At 31.9% G+C, this 25783-nt stretch overlaps 1 protein-coding gene and 1 long non-coding RNA gene across 2 annotated transcripts in view; both read right to left on the bottom strand.

The window, feature by feature from the left end:
• Positions 1 to 25783, bottom strand: part of LOC143074277 (uncharacterized) — a 54079-nt gene that overhangs the window by 243 nt on the left and 28053 nt on the right. Inside the window, exon 2 of the long non-coding RNA XR_012977769.1 lies at positions 34 to 105. This is a non-coding gene — a long non-coding RNA (uncharacterized LOC143074277). The remainder of the gene's footprint in view (positions 1 to 33; positions 106 to 25783) is intronic.
• LOC143076797 (uncharacterized) lies at positions 9677 to 24975 on the bottom strand. Its single transcript, XM_076252666.1, has 6 exons — positions 24952 to 24975; positions 17309 to 17456; positions 16193 to 16332; positions 15065 to 15127; positions 13445 to 13555; positions 9677 to 11541 (listed from the first exon to the last, which is right to left on the bottom strand). Exons 1-6 carry the CDS (start codon positions 24973 to 24975, stop codon positions 9940 to 9942), a joined length of 2088 nt encoding a protein of 695 aa, XP_076108781.1. The 3' UTR covers positions 9677 to 9939.

Consider the following 25783-nt stretch of genomic DNA (forward strand, 5'->3'; position numbering starts at 1 on the left):
ACAAACAACACATAGGGGAATTGACATACTTACAAGGTGTGAAGGGCTGTCAATCCATGAAATAATTTAGAATCTAGGGTGACAATTGGATTCTCGGATATTGACCTGAAAAAATATTATTAATAACTGTAATTCTGTATTACATTCGTCATTTATAAATACAAACCAGCTGTACGTAGAAATGACAGCTACTGAAAATGAAGTACATGCAGAAAGCTATGGTTAATATTTCAATACTGACTTACAGGTATTGTTTGTGCACTGAATTATCATGATAGATGTATGGTGCAAATGATTAACATTTACATACAGAAAATTTAGGGTTATTCGTTGCAATTAAATGAACATTAGCTGAATTATACAATATCACTTGATAACGTGTTACCCAATATAATTCATTTTATTATATGAATTGTAAATTAATCTATATTATATTTCACAACAAATTGGTAATAAGTAGTGTTGGCCGATTTAAATTGCGATCTTTAGAGTCAAAGAGTAATATCTTAACATCATGTCCATGTCGAGCACGGTAATGTATGAAAGCAGTCAAAAGTTCCAAGAAACCAGTTGAAATAAAAATGGAAATAGTTCAAGTACTATGTTTTCATTGTTCTGAGTATTCTAATCACCAATGAAAAAGATAGTATCAATTTCATAATGAATAAGGTGTTTCTGTTCCAGTAAATAAGTGGTTGACCGTTGTGGAATATCCGTTCACAAAAGACAACATTTTTATGTTTTTAAATCAGTAGAAAACTGCAACATCGCCAACATTGTGGTTCTATTTTCTGGAATCGCTCACATTATAAGTACATCTTATTAACATTGTGGTTCTATTTTCCGGAATCGCTCACATTATAAGTACATCTTATTATTTTATCTTTCCATTCTCAATTTTATCGTTAAATAGCAATATTTGCTGATATGTTTTTGATATTGACTGGGAGTCAAGTTGCTCATCTTATAAATGGATAACACACAAGAATGAATATGCAACTGCTACATTACATTTTTCTTATAAAGGGTCCACCCTGAACATGTTGAACAATATATCAAAAGTTTTGTTTTCAACCGACCCTCATTATCAATTTCTAGATGTAAGTCTAGATATGACTTAACTGTATCTGTAGTATCCCTTATATCTAGTTCGATGTGATAGATGCGTTTTACATAGACACCAAATTTTGAATTATTTAGTGAAAGAACATCATCTATTTAGCGAAAAGTAAAGTTAAAGGATATCGCTAACATGGCTAACTTCTTATCTTTCTTCTAAGAAGTTCCTGTATAAAGTCAGCCTCATAATAATAGAAAAACAAGTTTGCAAGTAGAGGGGCACAATTTTTTCCATTGGAGTGCAGACAGTCTGTTGGAAAACAAGTCCTCCGAACGTAACAAATATGTTGTCAAGAAATCAAGCATCTTGATAATGTCAGTTTCAGAGAATTTTGTGTTTGAAACAGAGTGATCCTTTACAAAGAAGGATTTATCCCTCCTTAAGACAAGATACTTATATCTACTTTGGCCATTCTTTTTTATGAAACAAAGCAATACCAACTCTTTCAATTGTCTTTTAGTTTGGAATGTGGAATACTTGTGCAGAGTCATAAAAGTTGGCAATCTCCGGCGCAGAGTTCATATCTGTTCCATACATGCTTTATAATATTGCACTTAATATGAGTGTAGTGTTACGAAGTATTGAACGAAATGGATATAGTATCTGTGTTGGAGATTGACAAGTTGGTGGTTACAGTCCTTGGATGGTGTAAACTTCCCACTAACACCATACACCATTACACCATACACCATACAGTACTTGCAACTTTAGGCGTTACTATTTTAGCGATCAGTCAGCGGTCATCGATCCGTCACCGATCAGTCCAGTTCGCGTCAAACTCAAGTCACCGATCAGTCAGATATTTAATGAAAATCCTTGACTGATCGGACGGATCGGACGGATCGGACTGATTGACCTTTCTGACGGATTGAACTCTGCTACGTCACATGTTGAACTCTTACAAATTACGGAATCTTAATTTCGTTTGTGTTTGTATTCAAGATGGCGCTACGCAAAAGTTCGAATCGTCTCTCTACAGTTACACGACAACTTATTTTGAAGTATGCTCCAAAGTTTTCAGCTCTAAAAATTTCACGTTTGTTAGAAGAGAAGTACGATGTTAAAACATCGAGACAATCTGTGTGGCGATTTTTAAACAGGTTCAAAAAATCCAAGAGCATTCGTGATCCACCAAGACGGAGAGTGCGCGGTATTTCAGATTTGCACATCAAGGCTATTGATCAGTGGCTAAAGAAAGACAATGAACTAACTGCAAATGCAATCGCCGACAAACTGAGAGAGACCTTTTCAACAAAGATAAGTAAGGGCTATGTGTCACTGATCCGCAGAAAATTAGGATGGACAGCTAAAAGAGTGAAATATTGTCAGCTGATTTCACATGTAAATAAAGAAAAGAGACTTCATTATGCCATGAAAGTGCTGTCCATGAAGGAGAAGTTTTTAAACGTAATCTTCGTGGATGAAAGTACAGTGGAGATGACTTCAAATGGCAGAATATTTTTCTATAAGCCAGACTCTGATTTGTCTCAGCTGCCAGCAAGAAAGCAGAAGCCAAAGCACTCATACAAGGTATTTATTTACATGCATGTACATTAAGTGGTGGCTCTAGAACTTCTCATCAAGGGGGTGCTGAATGACATTAGTGGTGGGGTCCACTGACTGACCTAAAAAGGGGCGCTCCAGTCTAGTCCAAATAATTATGACGTCTGGCAAGGCTATTTTAATTTTTTTCTGGGACGCCTTCCTAAAGCGTCCAAGAAAAAAATTAAAATAGCCGTCCCAGACGTCATAATTATTTGGACTAGCTCCAGTCATGCTTTTGTGATTCAGTGTTCTAGAATTTTTTTGGCACCTTGACTTACCACGGGTAAGATCAATAAAAAAATTACTTACCCTCATCTAAAAGTTAAATCTGCCAACCAATGCTCGCCGCCCTTAAGGCCGGGGGTCTGGGGGCCGCTCAAGGCCCCCAGAAGCTCTGGGGTAAATGATGCGAAATCCTGCATTCTAGCCATTTCCTGGCACCTTTTTCATGCTTCAGAAAGTACCCTTTTTTGTGATGTCAAATGATGTTTTGTATGAAGCAATGATGACTAAAGTGTATTGAAAAGTATTTGAAATATATGGCTTAATTGTAACTATATACCTATACCACCAGAAAAGTACATTGAACTATAACAGTACTTCATTGACTTTCATACCAATAATCCACTGTAAAAAAAATAAGGGACTTACATGCAACTCTTTTTAAAAATCAGACATGCTCTTTATAAAATACTGAATATTGTTCAGGCTGATTCCCTGAACATTAATGATTAAGGATAAGTCATTTGTTGCACATAGATTTTAAATTTAAAAACTTTTATGACATGCTTTAAATTATATGTTGTGAAGTTTGTCTGAACAAAGCTGGATTCGGATACGATTGAATTTTGTGCAAAATTTAAAAAAAACGATTTCTTACTAAATTTGACAAATATGTTATAGTTATTACTATGTCAATGTATGTCATTTATTAAGAGCTATAATAAATGCAACTGTAAGTTTATTTTCCTCCGATGACAAGAAAAAAAATCGTTTATGTCCCGATTTAAGCACCAGTTATCAATCCGGATTTTCCGATTTTACCGACACCATGACCGACTTTTAGAATGATAGGAGAAGAATGTGGTCTCTTTTGCGCTTGATTACACCTAGTATTAAACGAGTGCTTGAATAAAAGCGCCGATAGACATCGACAAAATCTTCGATCTTTTATCAAAGTTTTTTCTCGTGATATAATAAAAATAAAAAGCAGATATGGGAAAATTGAAGAGGACCGGGAAATTTCAAGAGTTTTTCGGCTTCCCCGAACTTGAAAATTGACTTACCACCGGGTGACAAAGGCTAAAAAATGACTTACCCGTTGTCCTAATCCACTTACCCCGGGTAACGGGTAATGGGAATCCTAGAACACTGCTGATTCCCAATATACATGTACATGTACATGTATAAAGCAACCTAATTTTACTTACAATAAGCCCCCTAGATCCTCCTCTGACATTGTTCTTGTATTTAAGTTTTATCAGAGTTTGCACTTCGCATTTTTTTCTCATAGCCTAGGCTAATTACATGTTGAACATATCTTCATGAAATATAATTAAGTACAAGCTAAAGAAGTACAGGTGGATGTCTCTGGTTCTAATATAACAATATAATTTTGTATTCTTTTAAGTTGGACATGACCAACAATTTTAACATTGAAATGTTCATAGTAATCAGAAATGCTAAAATAATGAATTTAACAGACTTTGGAACAAGGGAGCGGAGTAAAACTGTTTCAAAGTACATGTAGTATGATGTACATGTACCTATATATTTTGTTATCTTGACTGAAATTTTCCAGACATGAAATATTTTACTAAAATTCTCCCTTTAACAGTATATACTTTTAACCAACATAACCAATTCAAGCTCTCAATGCCTTCTGGCTCAATTTTGAGGGTGTGTTCTAGTGTACATGTAGTCCAAATAATTATGACGTCTGGCAAGGCTATTTTTTTTTTCTGGGACGCCTTCCTTTAACGTACATGACGTAGGACAATGTAGGACAGCGTCCCAGAAAAAAAATAAAAATAGCTTTGCCAGATGTCATAATTATTTGGACTAGTGTACATGTATAATGAAGATGACAAATAATGTTTCATATTTTTTTTAGTACTGTCATTGACTGTAAATGTATATCACCATGATCATGCATGACATGAGTGTTTAAACTATTTAAATGAACTTGACTTATGAGAATACATGTATTCATCACATTAAACAATGTTCCTGGATAAAAAAATAAATGTAACTAGTACTTTATTTGTGTCATTCTTTTACAGGTTCATGTTTGGGGTGGAATTTCGTACAGAGGGAGAACAGATGTGTGTATATTCACTGGAATCATGGACTCAGTAATTTATCAACAAATTCTTGCTTCTAATTTTGTGCCTTTTGTTTCTGCTGCCTTCCCTGATGGTTATCGCCTATACCAGGTAAGTTAAATTTTATATTTGTTATTGTAGATAAATTTGAGAAAGGAAATGGGGAATGTGTAAAAGCGACATCAACCCGACCGTAGACATGGTAGAGCAGACAAAAGCCAAAGGTCACCAATGGGTCTTCAATGTAGCGATAAGTTCATGAAGTTACATACATTGTATTTTGGTACATGTACAATGTATACAGTTGTCTGTCGTCCATCTGTCATCAACATTCTGAAAAACACTTAAAAGGGGGTCTCATTGGGGGTTCTGATCCCATAATCCTGTGTACTGTTTTGTCTGATTCCTGTATTTGGGCAATCACTATATGCAGAAGCAATTCTCATTTTTTTTTTTTTTTTCCATTTTCACAGCACAATAATTTGACTTTCATATGTCACACTTACAATCCCAAATCATGCTTAGACCAACTAGACCAATTGCATGAAACTTTAGTGAAGTGTTTATATATCAATTAACCTGACATGAGCTCCCTTTTAATATTAATAAATTTTTAATTGTACATTTCAAAGTCATGGTGTTTTATTCATAAAAAAGGGTGATTTCCCAGTTTGAGGAAAAGTCTAAAAAATGCTTTATACAGCAGTGTTAATTAAACTTAAAGTGAATTGATTCTATAAATATATATGTTCATGTAAGCTCCCTTTTGACAATGTTTGATTTTTTATCAATTTAAGATATAGATATTACTTTTCAGAGTTGCATGTACATTTGTACCATGGTTGTGTGATTTCATTTATCATGTTTATGAAATATAAAAGGGGGGATTTTCCAGTTTCCAATATCTACTTTGAGTAAATTGTATACCGTTCTAACAACTTGAAAGAAATTATCATTCATGCATACATGATTTACATGTACACACATGTATCATAGACATTGTTATAAGAGTATATAATATATACTGTTAAGTGCAGTAGTTCATCATACATGTAATCATTGTTATTTTTTTTGTTCCATTCTCAATTTCATTATACATTTATAGTGCAACTTAATATTATTTAATGAAGAAAAATATATATATATATATGCATTGTCATATTCAATGATATTAAAAAGATGTGGTATGATTGCCAATTAGACAACTATCCTCAAAAGATCAAAATGACACAAAATTAACAACTATAGGTTTCATAATTGTTATTCTAATACCTTCATCATGTTTATCCAAACAATTACCATGATTCAACTGCCATGATTACATGCTATATGCATAATACATTTGTGCATGATGAAAGAATTGAAGTTTGTCAATATTTCAAAGCTTTCTGTAAATTGACTTGATGAACATGAATTATTGATTTGATTTAAAATCACATATTGTTATCATATAATTTTTATGTACTTTACAGGATAACGACTCTAAGCACAAATCCAAATCAACCAAAGAGTGGATGAGACAGAATGGAGTACTTGACTCTGTTATGGAAACTCCTGCATCTTCACCCGACCTCAACCCCATTGAAAATGTTTGGGCAGCAATGAAACAGCATCTCCAGAATAAGGTGAAACCAAGAAAAAAAGATGAACTTGTCCAAGGAATTGCTGATTTTTGGTTGACCTTAACACCTCAGAAATGTTCAGCATACATAGACCATCTTCACAGAGTCCTACCTTATGTAATTTTGAACCATGGAGGTCCATCTGGATTTTAACATTTTGCATCTTCCTATTATATCTTAGTACAGATTTGGCATTGTAACAGAACAGATCAAACATTAACATGATTAAAAAATAGATAATTTAGCATGATTTAGTGTATCCATTTAATCAAGTAGGTAAATTCAATTCATGTTGATTAAACAAATAAAATTTTAAAGTTTTATATTTAGAATATTTTTGTAAATCCTCTGTACATCATGTACATGCTGTAACATGTATTAACAGAACAAATGACTGAAAAATTTGGAACAGATCTTTTCAATTGATATTTCTATGTTTGATTTAATGCAACATCATTTTACATTGTTTTAAACATTTCAAAGGTGTATACTGTAATTTTTCAACCATTCATTACAATATTCTAAACCCAAAATAACTGGATTGCTCAAAATTTGAATTTAGAAAGCTAGTGACCAAATTTAGTGTAGGTATACGACTTTAACAGAATATGGGTAAATATTGATAAAATCTACATGTGTAAATTATGCAAAAATTGGAGATGAAATTCAGTTCTTATTACATTTTAAATCCAGAGTTTTATCAAACCTTAGGTCTGATTTAATGTATACTGTGTCATGTACATGATAATTGCATCATGCAGTCTCTTGTAAATATACTTTAAATAATAATGCAACAGTTCATTATCATGATAATGATCAGTGCAAAAAGTACTCAATTTCTAGTCACTCAGTTTTGGTATTTTTTTAAATTTTTATATATATGCTCATACTGTAAATATATTTGTAGATAAAATTCTATTTCACATAAGGATGTGAAGCTGTTTTCACTGTACAGATTTTGTTTTGTAACTTTTGTGTGTGATACTTGTATGTCAATACATGTAATACTTTGTTTGCTATATTCTAGCTTTTTTCAAATCTTGTATATATATGTAAATGTAACAATTGTGAAGTTAAGGATTAAAGTGGAAAGTTCATACCTTCATATTATTTAAAATAGCCAAAATGTAAGAACAGTACTAGGCATGCCTAAATATTGTAACAGGGGACTCAAAGGTTTGGGGTTTATTAAATTTTTTAAGGGGTTCAATTATCTATAATTGCACAGTATTGCACAATAAATCTGTAAGAACTTGTCATGTATTTTGTGTCAGAAACCTTTCTATGTCAAATATTTGATCACAATCCAGATAATTCTGATTCGCACAGTATCAAGCTTAGAAATAGTGTCCAAATTTGCTCCAACTGTTTAGGGTTTAACATGTGCAGTTGTATCAGGCTGCACTCTGCTAAGCAGTTATTTCTTTTTTATATGACGATAATTTTATGGTAGAAATTAAATATATTATGTATGTCAGCTTTATGATTTTCGATCATTATCTGTTGGGATTTATTGACAAAAGTACTAGTACATATTGCATATACATGTATATATTTATAGATCAGTTTCATATGTTCTATCTAGAATAAATGTTAATTCAGTATTGTTGTCCTCTTTTATTTGTTATAGTTCTAGTTTTTTCCAGCTATCCCTGTTCTGCTATTTACAATCAAGAAGATTAAAAACCTTATTGCTATTTATAGATATAAAGATATGGTATGAGTGCCAACGAGACTAACTCTCCATCTAAGTCACAATTTATAAAAGTAAACCATTATGAGTCAAAGTGCAGTGACTTATATTTGTATTAAGTATTTACAATGGTTTCAACATGCGTCAATGAAAAGTTTCCAGCACTATACAATGTGAACAAGCCCCCTCTCTATTCCTTTTCACACATGGGAATAACAAGTGATGAGGTGTTAAAGTGGTCAAAGTTAAGTTTTTGTGCTTTGGTCTGTTTTACTTATACTGTATGCAATAGGTCTAATATAATTGGTGTATGGAATGATTATTAGGTGTACATGTTTAGCATGAAGGTGTCATCTGACCGTGACCTCATTTTCGTGTTTCAGTGGTGAAAGTTCAGTTTTGGAGTTTTTGTCTTTTTTACTCATACTTTTTGCAATAGGTCTACTATATTTGGAATGATTAAAAGGTGTACATGTTTAGCGACAAGTGTCATCTGACCTTGACCTCATTTTCATGGTTCAGTGGTGAAAGTTCAGTTTTGAAATTTTGTCTTCTCTTATACTATATGCAATAGGTCAACTATATTTGGTGTATGGAAAAATTTTATATCTAAATGTCTGTCGCACAGGGTTTATTTGATCTTGACTTCATTTTTCATGGTTCATTGCTTAGTGTTAAGTTTTTGTGTTTCGTTTTGTTTTTCTTATAACCATAAGCAATAGGTCAATTACATTTGTTGTATGGAAGAATTGTAAGCTGTACATGTCTTTCTGGCATGGTTCCTCACACCTTCACCTCATTTTCAGGGTACATCAGTCAATGTTTAGTTTTTCTTGGTTATGTTAAGTATGTGTAACAGTTGTAATAAAGTTTGTATTTAGGACTATCAACATTCTATTAATAATTAGAAAAGAAGGAGAGACATTTCAGTGTGCACTCTTGCTTGGTATAGAGGATGATGTCATGTCATTGTCAATGAGGTGATAGGTTTTTGCTCCTTGTTGAAGGCCTTTCTGGGACTGATGGTTAACACTGCAATAAGTGCTATTCCTTTTTTTGTGTCATAGATCGACAGTGACACAGTCATAAACAATACATGTCCACTTTGGTGTCATTGGCAATTATATCACACCTTGTGTGCATATACTAACTAACTAAGTCTATAACTTGTGTTTTAAGTTAGTTTTAAGCAATCACATTTCTAGAAAGTTAAAATCAACAATCAATGAAATAACTTGAATTGTAAGCAATCTTGAAATATTTTTTTTCGAAATCAAGCCCACAACAGCTTTTGTCAATGTTTGTTTTGCTGTTTCACAAATATTCTGTTGAGGCAATGTAACTATTAAAAACTAATGAGATGAGTTTACAATAAAGTGATAATTTTAATAAATATATGAACAAAAATAAATTAATCTTCAATAAAAACTATTCACAACATATGCAGATTACTATTTCACACCTTAATAGGTAAATGAAAGCTATTTAGCCACAAAACTAATGTCCATAAATTATTAATAAGGGAAAGTCCATTTTAAATGAACAATAACGATAACTGTTTATAATAATTGTTTATCACCAAGTGAATATATTTAGTCCATTGTTATAAATAAATGTCAAAAAGCGTGTTCAAATTTATTTCTTTCGGAACATGTTGCGTATCCCGTTGTTGATAGAGGACCCAATCTGTTTTAGCATGTGTGGTCCTTTGATGTCAAAAACACAGTGCTCGATGGCATGCTTCCTTCTTGGTGATAGACTTTGTTTCCCTTTCTGACCGGTGTAGTTCCTTCCAAACATTTCTGCAGGAGTAAACAACTCTTTTGCCAAGTTAAAGATGAATTGAGAATCAGTTAGGCTATTGCTTGAAACTTTACAGACTGTATCAGGATGAATTCGGAGTTCAAGGAAGTCAATTTCAATATCTGTGTTACATTTTACTTGATGAATTGGTCCAGGATAGCAGTTGTAAACGTTTGCTGGTTTGAAATGATGTAAAGCTACAGATGACTGGATTGTATCCCTTGTAGAAGAGGAATTTGATGACAGTGGTAATGTTGGTTGCAATAATGTCTGACGTACATGATGTATGGCTGATGAAACCTGATTGGCTGGAGTGGTGTTAGCTTCTGTAAATGGAGCAATGTCTGGTAATGGAGCAATGGTACTATTCAAAGGAAGTGTTATATCTGGAGATGAATGTAGAACTGGGGATAGTGTTACTGGTGTAGGGTTAAATCCTGGAGAGCTATCAATATCTAATGATGTGAAATCCATTGACTCTGATGGTGTAGAAACAATGTCTGATGCTGAGGTTATGATGTCATGCTCGTCAATTGGAGGCAGAGTGCGGATTCTAGGTCTTGTTATTGATGTTGGCATGTTTTGGGCCGCTGTTGTGCCGTGCTGAAGTGCATTGGAAATTTGACTAGAAATTAATGAATTTGGTCCTGGTGTTGCTGATACTTTCTTGGGGAATATGTGAATATCTGCAACTGTGGTGATAGGTACTGAAATGTCTGTTGTGCTGACCTGTTGTTCTGTTTGTTGTGACAAGTTGTCTGTGTTACAAGTTGTTGATGTAGTAGGCAATTGTTGATCTGCATGGCCAGATGAAGAAGCTACTGATGATGGTATCTGCTGTGTTGTAGTCATCATTTGCTCGAGTGAAGGGCCAGTGATAGAACTTGCTGATGGCATACTTGCTGCTTGACATAACATAGTAGTAAATAATGCAGTTGCATCAAAGCTGTCTGTTGGTGTTGATTTAGATGATGGAGGTGAACCGGTCACATATTCCATTAGGTCTAAGTCTTGTAAATCAGATGATGGGAATGGTGATAAGTCCTGTAACTCTTTGGAAAAGGATTGCTGTGATGATGGGATGTGTCTACGGATGTCTTTTACTACCCTGAGAATTTCGATGATCTGGCTTCTAATATCTGGAATTTCAGGGGGATCTGTCTGTGTTGACACTGATGTGGTCTTTGGAGTTGGCTTGTAATCTGCCAGTATATTCTGTAAATCTTTCTCGTCTGATAGTATGATTACAGAATCAGTCTCAGTTTGTTTGTCAACAACACCTTTCTCATAATTGTTGACTTGATTGGTCACAATATCTGCTTGGTCTAGGGTAAGGCCTCCCTTAAAACATGGCTCTCTCTGTGGAACGGCTCGTGTCTGACTATAGTCTCCAGCACCTTGGTATAACACTTTAACTAAACGACTTTTGCTACCCTGCCAAAACAAAAAAACAACTATAAAATAAATATTTCTATAAGGAATTAATTGACAATTCAGCCGAACTAATACATCTAAAATTATCGTCTAGTTTATCAATTCTGCTATTTTCATTTTTTCTGTCCAAATTAATATATTTTTGGAAAACAAATAAGGAATGAGTTCATGAACCACAGAAATTACCGATCATGCTATTAAAAATCATGTCAAGTTATTAAAGAACATAATTGAAGAAATGGTCAAACTGACACTACCTTAATTTGTACTGATCTGAGTCTTGTGGTATTCAGTATTGTGTTAGTTACATTTTATTTGGTTGATGCAAACTCAAGATTGAGAACGTGAATTCAGCATTTTTCAATTTGTAAAGGGGCATAATTCTAGAACAGTAAGTGATGCCCCCGAAATTCAATCTTGATCTGTTTTTCGTGGTTTTAAACCTTGCATATAAGTTTCATAACATTTGGCAAACCTATGACATTGGGAACAAAACAAAAATTTAGCAATTTTTCTATTTGCAAACAGACATAACTTCATTACTTTTGTAGTAATAATTATTATGAATAAGGTTCATAACATTTAATTGCAGCCAACTAAAGTGAGTGAACAGAAACAAAAAATCAGCATTTTTTCATTTGTAAAGGGGTATAATTCTAGAACTATTCAAGTGATGGGAAGTGTTCAACCTCTATTGAGTTTTGTGATAAACAAAATGCATAAGTATCATAACATTTGGATGTAAAGAAATAATCAAGTATGGGTTTTGCTCATTGCTGAAGTCAAAACATGGCCCATAGTATTTAATTTCTGTGTCTTTTGGTCTGTTGTATAGAGTTGTCTCATTTGCAATCATTCCACATCTTCTTAGTTATATTTATAAGGCTTATGTCACTCAGTCTAGATTAATAAAAGCAACTGAAAGGAAACTTAATAAACAGCTGTGTGGGGCTATTGCATGATTCATTTGTATTTTGCATAAAAAGTTTTGGTACAACATGTCCATTTCAACAAATACAAAAGCAATTGTTCTCTGTGTAATTTATTCACTGGGATCTTTATTTTTCTTCTAAATATATATCACTCATTCATTAACGTATGTGTCGTTCCCAAATCTAAATTCAAACTTTTACTAGTAAACTATAAAAAAGTTTCAAATTCAACAAGAGGGGGTGGAGCTATATAATCTCCATAAAAATGATACTTGAAAATGCAAATAAATTTGCATACCAAATTTCATTGACTTAACATTAGCAGTTCCGAACATCTTAAAATGATCTTATCACAAACTAATACATGAAAACTAAGATAAGTTACAAATTCATTAGACTGTGACTGAGGGGCGAGGCCAAATATTCTCCATGGAAATGAGATGTGCCAATGCTTATACAACTGAATACAAATTAACATTGACCTAACACTAATGGTTCCCCTTGAATTGACTTAATCACAAACTAATACATGATAACTTGTTAAAATTTTCAAAGTCAATAGACCATGACAAAGGGGATTGGATGGAACTTCATAATAAGAATTGAAAAAAAATCAGCCGGTAGAGAACCAGTCTAGGATTGACAGAGGGAAGTAATTTGTTAAAAAAGATTGTAATAACAGAATCAAACCGATAATTGGCAAATGAACTATTGGCAGAGGATCTTTTACTCAGTAAATTAATCAATGAGTGATATCTTTCTCTATGTAAGATATTTGATGATCCCAGTGAATAAACTACACAGAGAAATTAAAGCTATTGTATTTTTTCAATTGGACAAATTATTGGGTTTGCAGTGAAAATTTTAACTTATAACTATGAATGTGCCTCTGGCATCCTCTGCCTATTTTTTGACATTGGATAGGTTTTGGCTGGATAAATACAAATGTAGACTGATTATTTTCAACATACCTTGAACTCAGTAGGCTGGTCTGGTAAAATTGCTATTCCCAGAGGGTCAGCCTGTTCCTCTTGAATATCATCAGCTCCAATGGAGGTGTCATGTTCTGAATTAGCAGTATCCTGAAAAACACATAGAAAACATTAATTTTATCCTATTATATGTTAGTCATAAGCTGCAAACAAGTACATCTTATTTCATTTATAAAACAGATCATAACTACACTTTTTTCCTGGCTTACATCTTATTTACCATTACATATATTAATGAATTCGGAAGCCTGATAGGAACACAGTGGTCAAACTTTCAAAAGGTTGAATTTTGGTTTATCTAAGTTGTTGGGATATAATCAAGTACCCACAGTCACATCCACTCTAAAGCAGTATTTCTATTTGTATTTATCTGATGTGCCTGTCCAAGATAGAACCCTGTAATTCAGTGGTTATCATCATTTGTTAATGAGTAACATAATTGTTTTAGATCATTTTTTTAACATGAATAATGCCATTGGTTTTCCAGTTTGAAGTGTTTTACATTTGTCAGTTCAGGGTCTTTTATAGCTGACTATGCAGTATGGGCTTTGCTCATTATTATAGCCTGTACAGTAACCTTAAGTTGTAAAATTCTGTGTCATTTGATCTCTTGTGGAGAAATGTCTCATTGGCAATTATACCACATCTTCTTTTTTATATTGTTACAAAAACATTGAATTTAGCATTATGTAATTACCAATAAAATTGTATGCATTAAAGCAAAAAGATTTTTCTTGTTGGGGTTAACTAAATTGATACAATTGAATATTTTTCTCTTTTTTACCATGTTTACAGAACTTACATGTGATAAATCTATATGTTAAAATCTACATCTGCATTTATCACATATGTAAGTTCTGTAAAATAGAGTAAAACATTCAATTATATCAATTTGATTAACCACAACAGGAAAAATCTTTTTGCCTCAGTACATGTAACAAATGCTAATTTGCTTTATGACACAATAAGCTGTCAATCAAAACAACAAAAAAATAATCTCGCTTTCAGGGCAAAGTCTCAACAAATCAATCAGTTTCCAGTCCTGTTAGTATAATAGTCCCAGATTTCATATATATACAAGGGAAGTTGTCCACTTTTTAACGGTTTTCGGTTTTATTTCATTTCGCTTCTCTTTTTACAGGTACCCCTTTTTGTCCCTTTTCTATTTTTGATATTTTAATCAAAAACTTAAAAATCAAACTTTCAAATAGTGAAATAATCAAAATTGCACGTTAGGTTTAGTATTTTAAAAGTTTGATCAAATTCCTAAACTATCAAACTTCTAAATGATATTTAGAATTTTATTATTTTAATAATTTGGTTAAAATTTCAAAATTTCAAAACTTTTACACTGTTTGAAATTTTGATATTTTAAAACTTTGATCAAAATTCAAAAAATCTAAAATTTCAAAACTTTTTTAAACTTTGAATTGAAAAGTGTTACACACACTGTATGACCTGATGACTAAAAACATGTATGCTTAAATTTAGACGTGACAGTTTGATTATACTTGCATTTGTTAAAAATCTAAAAATTGCAACCTAAATTAAAATCTAGCGGAAACATAATGATCTTTTATATAAATATAAGTTTTATACCTCAATATCATCAGGCTGAAATGGTTCTGCAACATGTTCATCTGTTGTCTCAGCTGTTGATTCCTGCCAATAACAATTAAACATGTCTTAAATCTTTTATCAATGGCAAGTTTACCATTTTTATGTTAACTAAAGATTTCTTGTGCTACTGTTGAAGACAATGGTTTCAACTTGACACATTAAAAAATTTTCAAAGACACTGCAACCAATATTAGAGTTAAGAATGGTAAAATTTATACGTCACCAACAAAAATATTTGTTTGAAATTTCAAGTTACTATTTAAGTTAGATTTCTATGACTCTTATCATGATTATTGTTGGGTTAAAATAGCAGATGGCGCTTTGTTTCTGTTCAAGGTTTTCAAAACTTTGATTTTAGTACCATTAAGGTGGTACCTAACACTACAGGGAGATAACTCTATAAAATCTGCAGAACGTTTTAATGACGTAGTCTTCATAATTGAATAGGATAAAAAAAAAAGTCTTTATGAAACTGCCATATAACCATGATAACCAGTGTAATTTTTCTGATAAACGGTTGGTTCAGATTTTTTGAATTTTTTATATTTTTGCAAAGGGTGAAAGTAAATACTTTGGCAAAATTTTAAGAAAATTAAACAAGCCAATTTAATTTTAGTTCAAGTGTTAGGTACCACCTTAAGAGCTTAATATCAATTAAAGTATTTGAAACGCACATGTTTTTTAAAGCCCTTTGATGAGCATTTTATTAAACATACTGAAAGTTATTAATTACAACATAAGGTCATTAGAAATTTATCCCAGTAAGCATGGTAAGGAAAAATCTTACAAATGCTAAATAAAGCATGCTACAATATCCAATCAGGAACCTTTAGTTCAGTTGTTGTTGTTTATTGCTGTCCATCATATTTTTGTATAAAGTAAATCATGCCTTTAGCTTTCTTAAATATTTTATTTTCTTGTTTAATTTCATGGCCATTAACAAATCACTATGCTGTAGGGTTTTCCTCATCATTTTGCTAATTGGCAAAGGCCTATTATTATTAACATATATGTCATCTGGTCTCTAGTGGTTAGTTTTCTCACTGGCAATCATGCCTCATATTCTTATATTTTAAAAAGTACTTTTAAGTATTTATTTGGGCTTACCGTTTCTTCTGGCCAAACAGCTAAAAAACCGTACTCCTGCTGGTCTAAGTTTTGTCTCCGGGCGATTTCCCTGTCAATGGCAATAGCTCGATGAGTTTTCTCCCATTCATCTTCATACAAGTCTAACTCTTCTTCAGTTTCTGTTCAGAAAAAAATTAAAAATTATTTAATCAAATAAATTCATTAAACAAATGTCATAAAAGTGAAGTAACAAAGACACCCATCTCAATAAATATTTAAAACCCAAGCTCAATCACACACAAGTATGGATCACAAAACGTTGAAAATCAAGGTGAACTTTATTCAAGTATAAATTTGAAGTAATATAGGATATCCTCGGTATTTTACCTTATACATATAAGCATCATAAGTGGGGTTTCAATGAATATTTAATTGTCTTGTAATACACAGTTGTCTTTATACATAAATTTTTGATTTCATTGAAAATGAATATCTCTTAGATCTTGTAGATGAATTAATCATTGTTAATATCAATTAAAGTATTGGAAACGCACATTTTTTTTCGTACAACAATAAACATGATGAAGTGAGATGTAGTATGATTGCTACAGAGACAACTTCCAATCGATTGGATGTAGCCAATACCACGCAATTGTAAAGCTTTCAACAATGATAAACCACGTACTATATTATGTATATATATATGTGTATAAAAAGCTTGAACATGAAATATGAAACAATTCAATTGAGAAAACAAATGGCCCACATTTAAAAAAAAAAATATTAGATAGAACAAATCTGGATTTAAAGACTTTATATTTTATAAACGTTCCTAGAAACACATGACAAATGCATGATAATTGTACATGTGCATTGCAATAAAATTAGCATGATCAGTATCAACTGTAATTGTGTATTCAACAATAATATTTTAATATCATTTAATGAAATTAAATAATATGAAAATTATCAGTCATAGCAATAAAAACAATAGTATATACATGTATATACTTGGCATCTCTGACAATCAATTTTGTATAATAATGCTCTATTCACCATCATCACGATAGTAAAAGAAAAGCATCTTACTCAACAAGTCTTAGCCTAAAAAGCAATTTTTAATGTACAAAAAGTTTGTTTAATAATCAAACATACCTGCTATTTCAAGAACTTCAACTTCCAATGATTTGGTACCCAATACCAAGTTTACTTTAGTACTTTTTGTAGCTGATGACAGTTTTGCTGATCTGACCTTTGCTGTATTGCCGTCAATGTCAAATAATACAAGTGACCATTTGGCTACCTGAAATTGGAAAAAAATGTAATAATATACTGATGTTTATGTTTTTTTTTTTTAACTTATTATTGTGAATAGTCTGTTGTCCATTGTTATGGAAATATAAGCACTCATGTTGATCTGTTCCAGACCATACAAGTACCGGTATTTGAACTGTATGTGTTCAGTCTGCACCGTATGCACACTTTTTCTAAATATGTAGTCTGAGAGTATTGCATCATCATGGTAAAACATAGTCACCTGCTGGTTAAAGATTCCTAAATATATTGGAACAACATTCTAACTTGATCTTTTAATTTGTTAAAGTGTAAACTATATATATAATTAACATCTGCACCATGAGCTAATGATACACCTGTCACATTTTGAAAGAATGAAGTTCAATATAAACTTCTCAATGTCATATATATATATAAATATATAGAGAGCCAAGGTGGTTGTGTGGTCTAGCGAGATAACTGCAGTTCAGGCGATTTGGTGTCAGGATATCCCAGTAGCATGGGTTTCGAATCCTGGCGAGGGAAGAAAAAAAAATTGCGAAAGCAAATTTACAGATTTAACATTGTTGGGTTGATGTTTAGACGAGTTGTATATATATATTAGAAATTTTTAGAAATCAAAAAGGAGCTTTATTATGTTTATAATTCATGTCACTCAGTCAAAAGATTAAACAATAAACAATTTAACAGTTGTGAAAATATGGCAGGTAATTAAAGTTCGTGTATTGAAGCCGAAGTTTAACGATTGTCACCTGTTTGTCAACAATTGACGAAAAATAAACAAAAAAGCATGGAAATTGAGCACGTGTTTAACATGTAAATTCAGATAACAGTTTATTTTAAGGACATCCATGCATGCGTATTGTGGTCACCGGATTTTTACGAGATGGGTCACACGTAGGTCACCTTGCATACGGAAAATATGTCGGGGGAATTGCTTGCTGGAAGGAAGCTATTCAAATAAAGTAAACTTCTTCTAAATATGAATAAATTAAAGAATTTTCTTCAGAAAAAAGTATATGTACATAAGTTTTATAATGAAAACTATCCATTGAGTTATAAAAATCATATGCATTATTTTTTTTTATTTGAGGTTTCTTATGACTTTAAGTAGCGTTCTTTTTTTAAGTAATTAAACTCTAAAGTTAGTTTTTCAATTACAATTGAACTTTTTATATTAATTTTGGAGTTAAGTTGTGTTGATCTGTTATATGCATTTGCATCTAATAAACTTGACTATCTTCTTAATATTAGTCAAGACCATACGCGTATGGTCAGACCGTATGAGTATTTTGAAAAAGTACACATACAGTCCAGACCGTACGCGTACGGTCCAAATACTCATACGGTCTGGAACAATTACATGCTTGTTATGAGCCCTATGATAAGGAAATTAAAAAAAATATCTTTATCTTATCAGTCAGGGGTGCTACTTAAACAAGTGATTTCATTGTCCACTATTTAAGTGATTTGATAAATTCAGTTATCACCAGTATTTAAGTGTTTCCTTCGATGTTCAAATGTTAATTTCAGTGATTTTCCATATTTTCACAAACTTTTTTTTAATTTTCCTGCATAGATCAAATACCCCATGTTCTATGAATATTAACTTCACAAGTGTGCTTGGGCAGTAAGTTAGTGTGCTAAAGCTTTTAAAACTTAAAGTACCCTTGAGAATTGTTCTGTAATCAAATATACATTAACTTGCTGACTATCACGACTATAAGACAAAGGTCAACAATATTAGGTAACCTGATTGGTTTTCTTTAAGAGTTAAATTGATATACTTCAAGGTTATGTCCTGATCTACAAATTATTCCAGAAAATGCATATTTTAAATAAGTTGTTAACACGGACAGGCTTATCAGTCAGGGGCATTACTTAAACAAGTAACAATTAAAATTACCTATACAAGTAATGTTGAAAACGAGGCTAATGTGAATATAACTTATTTAAGTTATTTTTCTGAATATTATTTTTATAGGTGTCCAAAAATACAGATTTTTCTAGCTTTAAATAATTTTCAGAGTTATTTGGTTATTTTTCCTTTGATATATAAAAACTAATTCTTCAGAAACACTAATTAACTTTCCCACGCATCTTTCTTTCATACCGATGCTTCTGGGTCAAAGATTGGTCTCTTGGGACTATTAAATTATCATTTTCCTCTAAAATCTTGAAGGTAGACTGATATAAATAGATAGATACATGTACTTGTGAATCAATTAAGACCTGAAGTTATTTATAATTTGTAACCTAAATCAATCACATGTGTGCCTTAGATAAGTGTAATTGCTATTTTTTTCAAAAATGTTTAAAATAACTTATTCAAGTAATATTTTTGTCATTATTTTCAAAGTAATTTTTATCTCTATACTCCTCTCAAATCTGATAAATTCTTTATTTTATGATATAAAATGTTGTTTAAAATCATGAAAACTACATTGAGTCTATGTTTCTATTGAAAATTAAAATAACTCTATTAAGTAATTTTATTATTTTTAATTTAAAAAATTACTTATATAAGTAATTAAAAATAATAACTTGTTTAAGTAACGCCCCTGACTGCTTATCAAGCAAACGACAATATCTAGATGGACATAGTTGTTTTTCAATGGAATTCTTGTCTTTTTACCAATGAAAAAATCAAGCTTGTGGCAAAGTTATAAACACTTATTTAAGTGATCTTCTCGAATTACTTGTTTCAGTGACTTGAAGTCTGTCTATTTTTTAGATTTTTTGTTTAATATTTTACAGCCAAAATCACTTAAAGAAGTGATTCTAAAATCACTTGTTTGAGTTGTAAGTACCCTGATGGATTATTATAATAGGGATGGGGCAGATTTTCATAATGGAGGATAAATTAGTGTGAAAATACTGGAGCACATCATTTAAAGTTGATGTTTGTTTCCCCTCTCCCCATCCGGGTGAAGAATAAACCCTCTTGTCCAAAAAATATTTTCCTGAAAATAAGTTGTATACATTCTGATATTTTAAGCAGAAAAATTGATAATCTAAATGAATACACACTAATCGAGCACAAACAACTGAAAAGTGGCATCGACACCCGTGACAGGACAAGTCGTAACAGCTATGTGGGTCTCATTGGGGTATAAGTTTGATGAGGGATTGTCAATTTTTTATAAGCCTGACATATGAAAGTCAAATTATTGTGTCGTGAAAGGGGGAAATGAGGTCTAGCAGGACCCGGGAGAGGACAAAAAAATGAGAATTGCTTACGCACATAGTCATGATAATGTAGGCAGGATACATGAATCTGACTAAACAGTAAGTGGGACCTGGGATTGGAACCCCCAGCTATAAGAACATGCTATGACATTGTTAAAAAATGCCTGTCCGGTCTGTGTTACAGGCCAAAGCCTATTATTGGACCACAAATTAGTTATCACGTTGTGATTGGTTAAACGCCGTCACGTGGTGACCCCCTATGAGACCGTATGGGGTTAGTAAGTTTCATATGGGGTTCGTGACGCGTTAATGGCGACGTCATCTATTGATGTTGTTGTGTTTCATTGTTTATTTTTCCACAAAACGTCGCAGAAAAAGTCCAGCGTCCGATAAATTCGTTATACGGTTAACTACTGACCCCCTACGGATCCATATAGGGTTAATAAAATTCATAGGGGACTCGGCCTCAGGCCTCACCCCCTATGGATTTTACAAACCCTCTATGGATCGGTAGGGGGTCAGTAGCGAACCATATAACTTATAAGGGTAGGCCAAAGGGTAGACCCGAGGGAGTGGAAACATACATTCTTTTAAATGTGGCCTTATATATGAGTATCAACAAGTTGAAAGGAAAGTTTAAGTAGCGGACTCTGAATATTGACTATAGGCCATTATCGGCCCACAGATGAATTATCACGTTGTGATTGGTTCAACACCGTCATGTGGTGACCCCCAATGAGACCGTATGGGGTTAGTAAGATTCATATGGGGTTCTTGACGCGTTAATGGCGACGTCATCTATTAATGTTGTTGTGTTTTATTGTTTATTTTTCAACAAAACGCCACAGAAAAAGTCCAGCGTCAGATAAATTCGTTATAGGGTTAGCTACTGACTGCCTACGGATCCATAGAGGGTGAATAAAATTCATAGGGGACTCGGCATCTGGCCTCACCCCCATTCGGATTTTACTAACCCTCTATGGATCCGTAGGGGGTCAGTAGCGAACCATATAACTTTAATATTGACTATCTTGATAGACTTGTATAACTGGACTTGAAATGTAAATATAGACTTTCGTTATAAGTCGTGAAGAGCACGATTTGTTCTCCTACAAGAAATTCACCTCCTATTCATTTCGTATAACCAAACTGCAGTTTTACCAGTTTTTGATCAATCACAACGAATTGTTATACTATGGTATTCTTATGATTTGGACCATTAAAGTATAATTTTTTTGTCAAATAAATTTACCAATCTTGACACATGGGAAAAACGGAAGTTACCAGGTCGAACTATTTCTGAACTGCAACGTTGAACTTGAATACAGAAATGACTTATTTCCGTACTTTGACAATTGAATGAAAAAATCAGAACACAAACTGTATATACCCAAAGAACAGTGGCGGATTCTGATATTCTTATACTGGCCTGCTTATTGGGCCTATTTTAGTCGTTGTAAAGGGTAGATATACAGTATGAAATTACTTGTAAAAATGTTAGATTAAAACCAAACAAACAAAAACAAACAAACAAATATTTTATTTGCCAATCACGGCGCCCAGAATGAGCAGAATAATTATAATATAATTTTCAAACATAATGTAAAGTAAATTCAAAATAGGTTAAACAAAGTACATAATATGATTGATTTTGATTTAGTTGATTGATATAATATTAAAGAAAATGAAGTAGACAATTTGTAAATAATAAACATATATAATACAATATGACCAATAGTCTGTTATTCTGGTCCCTTTATTGGACAGCACACCTCGTAGTATATACTAATAATTTATCAAATGTAAAAGAAATAACTTATGTAATTGCATATTTGATCATACATAATTTTATATAGAGAAATCTAATTTAATATTGTATTTCTGTTTATATTTAAAACCTCTAATAACTGACAAATTATTATCAAAATGTTTTTATCTTCATTTCCCATTAGCCAAATAAAAAGAGATTTGTTATCAAGTTTTGAAATATTTTTATTTTTACTATATATTTTGCTTAGAAAGGGATTTCTAACATTATCCAGAGTTTTACATGTTAAAAGAAAATGCATCTCATCTTCTATTTCCTCATTACAGAGTTTGCATATTCTATTTTCTAGTTTAATATTAAAATAACGACCTTTTTCTATTTCAAGTTTGTGAGCTCCAATTCTAAATCTTGTTAAAACACATCTTTGAATATATGGTAATTTCAATAAGTAAGGCTCAAAATTAAAATTTGGTTTAAATAATCGATAAGTTCTAAGTTTATTTCCAGAGGTCTTATTTTGTCTTTTATCATTAAATAATTCTTTCTTTCATATGCTGAAAACCTCTTCATGTGTGTAATTTAATAATTTATATATAAACGTATATATACATATAATCACAAGGCAAAAGATAGCACTATATATTTCAACCACCAAAATAAAACGTAGTCCTATTAAAGGATTATAAATCTCGAGTTATAAATATAAACCCGGGATTGTTATAGAAACAGACTAAACGAGAAACGGGTTCTTCAAGTTGATAAAACCAAGGATTTGTATATAGTTAGATCTAACTATACAAATCCTTGATAAAACAATCTTTTTAAAAGAGCTAATGACAAGGAACTCTTATATAGTTATGTTTGCATATATACATATACATGATATAGTCTATTCAATATTTTTCAAAAAAAAATATTAAGTAGTTTTTTTATCGATTTTTTTACCATAAGATGTAAAAATATTTAACATTTTATTAATTATTTGGCTTTGATATTATTCATAAATACATGTATATAGGAAGATGTGGTGTGAGTGCCAATTAGACAACTCTCCATCGTGCACGTTTTAATTTTCTGACGAAGTTTACAGAAAGTAAAATAATTCTTGAAAAGCTTACATGTATTCTAGCCAAATTAAAATCGAAAACATTTGCATTTGTGTTTAACCTTTCCAAGGATTTGTATAGTAAGATATACAAATCCTTGACCGTTCAAATAAGGAAAACGAAACTCACGAAATTCAAAATCATGGCAAAATAAACAATAAATATTCAGACTTTCTACATCTTATGGTACATTGTATATATTTTATAATAATCGCTCATAAAATTACTTGGTAATATTCTTTTTTAAATATCTATTTTGGTTGAAATGATAGGACATTTTTTCAGTGGGAACTCACTTTTGTTCTATGGCTGTAACTGTACATGTATGTGTGTATTTGCGGATCCAGGGGAGGGGGTTCCGGGGTTTGGAACCCCGTTATTTTTGGCCGATCAATGCATTTGAATGGGGACATTTAGTTGGATCCCCCTTTTCAATCAATTGGCATTTTTTATATTTTTTTTATTTTTATTTCACGCAAAGGACACCATGAAGCCATTTAAATACAAAGCCATCTTGACATCTTATCATTTTTGGTTTTCAGGGGATTTTATTTTTTAAATGTGCATGTTTAAAAAAAAGCTTTCATTTTTAATAGTTCAAGAAATGAATTTTGATAGCAATATTTTAATGCTTCTTTTTTAAGAAATTGTAATCGCATAACTGAATTGCTACTTTTTTTTTGCCGTCCTACATTCACATTTTATACATCACATGTATATAAATAGTAAAATAGACCCACGTGAAATTGATTTATTAACGTAATTGGACTAATTTCAATAATTATTTGAAATTGATTTTCGAGTAAGTGGCTATTTAAATAATTGATATTTTTACAATAATTAACACGGATGAAGAATGATTATCTATCACAAGAAAACTTTCAACAAATTTTAAATCTATTTTAGAATCATTATAAGTAAAAAAGAAGTTTAAAATGAAAAAAAAAATGGGAATTTGGGTGAAACACTTTTCAACCTATAATGAGGGGGAAGACAGGGGTAAGGGAGACAGGGAGAGAGGGTAGGAGAAAGGAGAAAGGTGGTGGGAGAAAGGAGAAAGGGGGTAGGAGAAAGGAGAGGAAGGCTGGGAGAAAGGAGAAAAAGTTGGAGAAAGGAGAAAAAATAAAATATCTCTCCTTTTAAATTTTTTTCTAATATTTCAAGAAAAAATATCTCAAAAGGAGATGTTTCATTCTAATGGGAGAAAGGAGAACGGGGGTAGGAGAAAGGAGAAGAGGGGTGGGAGAAGGGAGAAGGGTACCCCCTGTCCTCCCCCTCTATAATGTATAATAATGTAGCAGTTCAGTTTAAAATCATTATGAGATATAATTTTTAAAACTATAAAACCTAAACATTGTTCAATCTTTTCCCTAATTAACTGACCAGGGTATAAAATGTTTTTTTTTTTAACAGAAATCGTATGCAAAATGTATACTGACCTTTTCTCTGCGCACTGTCTTCATGGTGATCTGTTTCTTTTGTAAATCGACGAAGTCAACGAAGTATACGTAATAATGATGCGACGGTTGTTTAATAAATTAATTTGTTAATGAATTCAATGAAGATGACATTGACTTTTTGTTCCATTTTTTGGGGGGGTATAATTACAAGATTTAATTGGTTATGTAAACTCACCAATGAAATTGAATGTCTTCTTCATCATTTAATGAAATTGGCATTAAACATGTCACAGGTGGGGGGCATATGAATTAATATATTCGTTTATTCCTGTGTCCTTATTTTGGAACACCTGTCATCACAAATTTGTGTAATACATATAATCCTATGTGTCAATTATTTACTTTAATTATTGTGTAAACAAAATTCTTACTGATACATGTACATAAATGTGCAATGTGCATAAGTAAATATAACATACATATATATGTACATAAAAATAAAGAACACAAGTACTGGGGGGAGGGGGCTAAAGATGGACAATTTAATGTTTGTCTCTGAAAAATACATAGAGGAAAAAATACTTTGTCTTTTACTTTCAAAACATGTAAAATCATACTTTGGATGGGTTTTCAAACTCTGTTATGGCATAGTCATACACATTTTAAAATAAAACACATGAGGTTCTGAGGGTGTTTTTTTTTCAATTCTCGACTATTTAAATGTTTATTTATTTATATATAAATTTTGATTTAAAAAAATTTCATGATTCAGAATAAACTATTATCATCAGAAAGTGCATCATAAGCCTAATAGGCCGGCTGATTATTTTGTATTTTTAAACATGCATTTATTTGTATATTCAGGTTGCAC

The sequence above is a fragment of the Mytilus galloprovincialis genome, chromosome 5 (assembly GCF_965363235.1).
Source record: "Mytilus galloprovincialis chromosome 5, xbMytGall1.hap1.1, whole genome shotgun sequence".
NCBI lineage: Eukaryota > Metazoa > Mollusca > Bivalvia > Mytilida > Mytilidae > Mytilus > Mytilus galloprovincialis.

Coding starts and splice junctions, on each gene's coding strand:
- LOC143076797 (XM_076252666.1), bottom strand. CDS start 24,975: ATGAAGACAGTGCGCAGAGAAAAG. Junction 15,128..16,192: donor CTGTTTGGCCAGAAGAAACG/GTAAGCCCAAAT, acceptor TGTTATTGGCAG/GAATCAACAGCTGAGACAAC. Junction 11,542..13,444: donor ACCAGCCTACTGAGTTCAAG/GTATGTTGAAAA, acceptor TTGTTTTGGCAG/GGTAGCAAAAGTCGTTTAGT.